The sequence below is a fragment of the Perca fluviatilis genome, chromosome 4, assembly GCF_010015445.1.
Source record: "Perca fluviatilis chromosome 4, GENO_Pfluv_1.0, whole genome shotgun sequence".
NCBI lineage: Eukaryota > Metazoa > Chordata > Actinopteri > Perciformes > Percidae > Perca > Perca fluviatilis.
In genome coordinates this window covers 18,194,912-18,201,292 of record NC_053115.1, presented here as the reverse complement: position 1 = coordinate 18,201,292, position 6,381 = coordinate 18,194,912, and the positions used below count along the sequence as shown (strand labels likewise).

At 39.3% G+C, this 6,381-nt stretch overlaps 1 protein-coding gene across 3 annotated transcripts; it reads right to left on the bottom strand.

The window, feature by feature from the left end:
- On the bottom strand, nucleotides 1-5,148 carry hyal2b (hyaluronidase 2b). Of its 3 annotated transcripts, none has more exons than XM_039798894.1 (4): nucleotides 4,970-5,148; nucleotides 1,897-2,876; nucleotides 830-919; nucleotides 1-737 (listed from the first exon to the last, which is right to left on the bottom strand). In XM_039798894.1, the coding sequence occupies exons 2-4, from the start codon at nucleotides 2,845-2,847 to the stop codon at nucleotides 348-350; spliced, it is 1,431 nt and encodes a 476-aa protein (XP_039654828.1). In that variant the 5' UTR covers nucleotides 2,848-2,876; nucleotides 4,970-5,148; the 3' UTR covers nucleotides 1-347. The 3 variants fall into 3 exon arrangements, with proteins under 3 accessions (XP_039654828.1, XP_039654830.1, XP_039654829.1); XM_039798896.1 differs by having other exon boundaries at nucleotides 1,897-2,874; nucleotides 4,987-5,148; XM_039798895.1 differs by lacking the exon at nucleotides 4,970-5,148 and adding an exon at nucleotides 3,497-4,923.
- Nucleotides 5,149-6,381: the final 1,233 nt, after the last annotated feature.

The following is a 6,381-nucleotide window of genomic DNA, read 5'->3' as shown; positions in this document are numbered from 1 at the left end:
GGGGAAGGACCCTAATAAGCTGTATGCGTCCACCTGCTCCTTCTCGAACTTATCCTTTTTTTTTTTATTATTAATTTTGTTGGTCTTTGGTAAATTCTGATTGTTTGTGTTGTTATTTTGTGGTTTTAATTTTTCTTTTTTTTCTTTTGCAACATTGTTGATTGTTTGAGATAAATTATAAAAATAAAAAAATAAATAAAAAATGACAGGAGTGTCTGAGAGTCTGCTGTTGTCAATGCATCAGCATTACTAATGTGCAGTAACTTATCACCTTTATGTTGAAAAGTCTGAACTGTCCTTTTCAGGGCTGGCAGAAGCAGTGAATAGTTTGGGGCTTCTCAGTTTCCTCAGTGTAGCAGAGTGAGGAGTCCTAGTGGGAGTAAAAGGCAAAGAGGCCAGGTCCCTAAGACAGAGGAGGCTCTATTCTGCCCTTTTTCTTTCTGAGCACAGGCCTCACCCCTGTACCCACTGTAGCATTGGCACTGGAAGTGTGTGCGGAAAAGAGCCAGCTCTGCTTGGCCAGGCACGCCTGTAACCTTCAGTCGGCCACCCTGACTGGTGATGCTGTGCGTTACAGGGCTGAGATGCAGGTACACATCATTGTCTGGTATTTTGCGCAAACAGCGGCCGTGTGATTTACACACCACCTGACTGCACTGTTCTGCTGCTGTAGACACGTTGATGAGGTACCGGCCCAGTTGTCCCTGAAGATACTCATTCAGGATGGAGCAGCTGGCCTGTAGGCAAAAAAAAGAAAATTATTTTAACCCCAAATCAATGAGCACAAGGCTATTCAGCATCAAATGAGCAGAGAGGGTATGACACTTACACTGCTGCTTGCATAGGAGGTGTCCCCCCAGAAAATTACACCTGCAGCTCCAAGTGCAACACTCTCACCAATGGTGGAGACCAGATCTGTCTACAAAACATTTACACAAAACAGTTCAGTGGTGTACCATACAATGAGGGGAATATTATCACATATTAAACAAACATTCAACATTACAGTCAATATTTTAAATGGTCACTAAACTAATACACTTTTAACTAGGGGTGGGACAAAATATTGATACATCAATATATCATTGTCCTTTTTGGTGCGATATGAGAATCGATACGCCTGCGCCAAATATTGCTATTTTAATTAATAAAATAAGGCGCTCTAAATAGACTTCACTGCTCCCAGCGTCGCTTCTTCATGGCTCCTCGAGGTGGCGCTCAACACAAACGAGGAAAACGTGAACAAAAGTTAACTAGCCGAGGAGGAAGAGGTTTTCAACGGGATGGAGGAATGCATTAAGGGGAAAATAAGAGAAGCCCCAGCTACGTTTAAGTCCAAAGTCTGGACCCATAGTTGCTCTGTAGTTCTGTAATTTGAATTTACAGACTGAAAAACTGTGCTACAGTTTTCTAACAGTTTGGACTTGCAGTGAATAAAGAGAGAAAACCTGCACTTAAATCTTTTCACAGGCATTTTGTATTCATAGTTAAACCGATATTATAATGTATCATTACAGGATTGTCCAGCGCTATACTGATTATCGCAGAATTTCTGTTTAGTGATACTATCGGTATTGTGAGCGGTGTATCGTATCGTGAGGTACTCTGTGATTCCCACCCCTACTTTTAACAAAGTATAATGTTAACCTGTATTTTATCTAACCATCTCAAGGCAGTGATGTTATCATAGTCTCAAGCACAGCCCAAGCTGAAACAATAATGACGTTGTGTAACATTATGGAATGTTGATTTCATTGAGTGCTACCCATAGCAATGTGTGATCTCCTGGCGACTGCATCCTCCCATCCAATGGTTAAATAATAACAGAACTTATAGATAACGTAATGAATGTATAAGCCTCCTGTACAACATAAAATGTTGCTCTAGCCAACTAACCTGAGTTAAGAGGGTCATCTGATTGATGTAAGTAGGGCGGGTATAAACAAAAACAGGCCGTGCTAATCCATCCCCAACAGATGCCAGGCGCATCGCCTCCTTTACCCTGTTTCGGACAAAGAGGCGTCCATCATTTGTAGAGCCTAGTACAGAACCTATGTATATAGATGGGAAGAACGCTGTACATTCCATCCATAACCAGTTCAGTTGATCATTGCGGGCCATCTCCACAACAGGACAGCTGCCTGTGTAGTTCTTCAGACCACTCATGTAGTCATGGTTGTAACAATCTGGAAACAGGTAGAAGCCCCACAGTTGATTGGGCCTCAAATTCTTGGCAAGTTTCAGAGTCCCCAGCATGAATTTGTGAGCTGATAGCTCAAATTCCTGCTGTGCAACTTTTCCCACTTGTTCTGGGGTCCACTTAGGGTTCTTTTTGGCCACCATTTCACGAGATTTATTTCGATATATATCTTTAACATCCCAATTTCGGATCCACAATGGTCGCCATTCCTCCCAGTCAATTACAGCCAAACCTTTTGCCTCTGGCTCACGTATATATTTTTGCAAACCTTCAGGCATCTTTTCATAGTGCTGAGTAAGGCTGGCAAGCTGTGGAAGACCTCCATTCACTGCAGTGCCACCACGCTCATAATAGGGATACAACCCAAGGCGCTCCTTATAGAAAATTGTGAGGTTCTGCCGGACAAAGCCCTCATTGGGGGATGCCACAATGTCAAACTGGTCCAAAGATAAAGTTACGCGATGTCGCGGGACACACTCCTGTGTTGGGGCATTCCAGGCAAGAAGAACTGGCTTCTGGGAATATAATGGCCATCTTGTCTGCTTTATATCTGCTGAACACAAGACTGTCCATGATGTCAACAGAGTCAGAAGCAACCAAGGCAGCTGGCCAGCTGTGGTGAAGAGAGAGTGAAATCCAGTCTCCATGGTCACTGCTAGCCTTCTCTCCTCTTTCTCTTGAGAATAAAAAAAAAAGTAGTTGTGTTAAATTCGGCAAAAAAAACAATAATTAAACCAAAACAATTCTAAATATTCTAATGATGTCACCCATATTAAATCTGTGAAAATAGGAAATCTTTAGGTCGACTTCTGGGTAATATTTTATAGTTCTGGGTAATATTTTATAGTTTCAGGTAAGTTAGTAAAAGCAACATGATTTCATAGGTCGACTGAGTTTCAGTGAACAAACACAGTGACGTTAAAGCGTAAACAGTACCTATAACATGTATGACGTTACGTTCAACTATAAGAAACTGCTTATTACCAAGTATGGTTAATAGCAGTCACCTCCTGTTTGATTGACGATACCGTTAACGTTACATGAGTCATTTTCTTCGGGATCAGTTGGTGGCAAATAAGTTTCACGTTGGTTAGAGCGAGATGTAAAGCAAAAAAAAAACTAACGAAAACATCTACTTATAACATTTAACTGCACATTTAGGTTCTCTCTGACTACTTCTTCCGTACACGAACTCAGTAAACGTAGACGGCCAAATTAGCTCAAAGTTTCATTGAAACTGACGAACGTGCTATGTTAGCAGCTAACATCTTGTTTGTTCTCCCTATCCAGTCTGACCTGATGTGATGAAGCTGAGGACAGGAGCTTATTCCACTCATGTAACCGTCAGATAAGTTACTTTTCCACCGCCCTGCCATGTGAAAGATAACAGTCAGAGTCCGTTCAATCCATGTTGACGACTGGCTAGTCTCGCATTGCAGACCTATCTCCACAGCGATGTAATGATTGACACATCTGCCAGCTAAGCTAAAGGAAGGAGCGATGATGACGGGTAAAACATTGAGCAACAACAGTTCAGTGCATTTAGTTCCTGAGTAGGGGGGTTATACATTTATGAAAGACATACTTATTCTTGTTTTTCCGTTTCTATTAAAATAGCTCGAGGTTCTACTTGAAAAAGAGTATTATATAACAAGTGATTCATTATCAAAAACCTGTCTGGTATTAATTTGACTGTAAAATTACATTCCAGTGCCGCTTACACCCCTTGAATAACGATCAAAGTAGTCTGTTCTCCAAGTTGTGCTCTGAATGGCTCTTAATTGACTGCATGCATACATCCATGCTGCAGAGGCAAATTTAATTGATAAGGCAAAATATGAAACAGATTCCTCACACGTTATGTTTGATGGTTGTTGTATTTTGTTCCTGAAGCCTATTTTAGCTAAGTTCAAGTTTCTTCAGTGTAAACGTTACAATCGAACTTGAATGAATGAATTAATGAATGAATGGGGCATAGACACTAGGCACTTTTCATTTCAACATTTATTTAACATTTATTTGTATTTTCTGTGACCATCCATAAGTATTTCATAGAATGAATTGAACAAGCTTGACAATCATTTACAAAATATCCAGGCTACTTGCATCTTACTCAGAATAGGCATACTTTAGTGTTACAAAATTGGTTGTCTGGATCAACGGAAGTACATTTCCAGGATACTTGCCTGGGGCACGTTCAATCTCCAAACGTTGAAACAAAAATTTGAATCGTGCAAAAAAGCAGGCCTGCTTGGTTCTTTTTCTGTGAATGAATGGATTTACTAAGAATATGTTTACGGCATAATTACTAAATGGGACGTTTTGGTACGAAGTAGCCTATGCACACGGCGATACACAAGAGCAAATTACGTTTATGTATCCAGCAAATATAAGCTCACGTTACCGTGTTACTGGTTTAAAGAAATGCAAACAACCCAGAGTGTTTTTTTTCTCCTATCCAGTATGTGTGATATAGCCAGATCTTACTTCACAGCGCTGTGGTGATAGGTCTGGCAATGCAAGACAACACTGGTAATGGCAGTGCTTTGGAATTGAATCAGATTTATATCTTGCATCTGCTCTGAGAAAAGTCACTTAAAAGCTCTCAGGTTATTCTTCTATACATTTTTAGCTTGAATATGAGCTATCTCGGAATAGTAACAAATGCAGTCCAACTGTGAGAAAAAAAATTGTTTTTATGCAGCACAATTATCATTAATACGTTTTAAAATATGTAATTTCTGTCTGTGTCCAAACAATGTCTCTTACCAGCAACCTTTTCTTACCAGCAACCTCTCTAATCTTCGGACGAAAGTAGTTCAGTCAAGCTGTTCGAGTTGTTCGGATCGGGGTGCATATAGCTCAAGCTTCTTATTGTGCTTCATCATCAAAGTCTGTGAGTTCCCCTCAACAGAGCAGACAAACAGTTGTTGATTCTGGGTTGAAATCCACCACCAGCTGGTATTTAAACCTCCAGCAGGCTCCACCTCTGTTGAGGAGTTTCTTTTTTGCCTGCTTCTCTGACATCATCCATTTGAGACAGATTCAAATATATAGGCCTACTGTTTAAAGCACATTGTTCGGATGTCATTGACAGGGCACACACAGATTTTCTATTAAGCTTCATAACTTTTTTTTACCAGTTTCAACACCAAAGCAGCAGATAGCACAGTAAATAGAGTTTACCATGACTCAGCTGAAAGCATTTGAAACCAATTCACAGCTGAAACAGGATTTATTGCAATTATGGCTTACTCATGATCCTCGTGAAGTTTGGGCTATAGCAATAAAGGCTTTAGAATCCATTATAAAGATTTTAGCACACATTTCTGAGTTGATGAGTTAAAACATGCAACAATTTGTTCATCATTACATGCAGCTAAAAAGGGATTTCAAATATATGTTATGTTGAGTTGATTTTTCAAACACAAGGTTGTTTGTGTGTTCTGTTAAGCGTGTAAAGAAATCATCAAATTCCTCTAAAAGTTATTACCACAGGCTAGTTCCTCAAAAGGTTCAGAATACTGGGGGAAAGTTCATTCGGTCAAAAAGCTGTTAAGATGCAAAGGTCAGCAAAAGCAAAAAGTGACTTCACCATTTAATGACTTGATGTAGATGCCAAGACTCATGCATCATGAAAATAGCAATTGATTTTTTGTTGAACTAAATGGGGTCATTGTACCTCTGACAGTTGTATTACTTCAGAAAGATATTTTGAAAGATCTTGGTTTGCACCTAACTAATTAAGGTGCTTATATTGACAGTTTGTATTTTCACACAATTTACCTCATTGTCCCATTATTAACTTTTTCTAATACTCATTCAGACCTCATGACTAAAAGACAGGTCCTCCAGAGTACATAGGGAAATCACCTAAGCCATTCTTGATTTCTCTGTTTCCAAAATAAAATAAAAACGAACATACAGCTTTGTAAGGAAGTAGAATTACTCAAAAAAAATTTAATGACAAGGTAAACAATAATATGGAGATAGATTATCTATATCTATATATATATATATATAAATATATAAAAGGTAATGGTTTATGTGATTAATAGCTTACTTTCATTTCCTGTACTAAAATGTGCTCAGACATTTGTCAGCAAAGCCAGAGTACGGGTGGTTTGCTGTGTGAAATCTGTTCTTTGAACCTCAATAATGCAATTCACCACATGGCCTTG

Coding starts and splice junctions, on each gene's coding strand:
- hyal2b (XM_039798894.1), bottom strand. CDS start 2,847: ATGGAGACTGGATTTCACTCTCTCTTCACCACAGCTGGCCAGCTGCCT. Junction 920..1,896: donor AGATGACCCTCTTAACTCAG/GTTAGTTGGCTA, acceptor AATGTTTTGTAG/ACAGATCTGGTCTCCACCAT. Junction 738..829: donor CCTCCTATGCAAGCAGCAGT/GTAAGTGTCATA, acceptor TTTTGCCTACAG/GCCAGCTGCTCCATCCTGAA.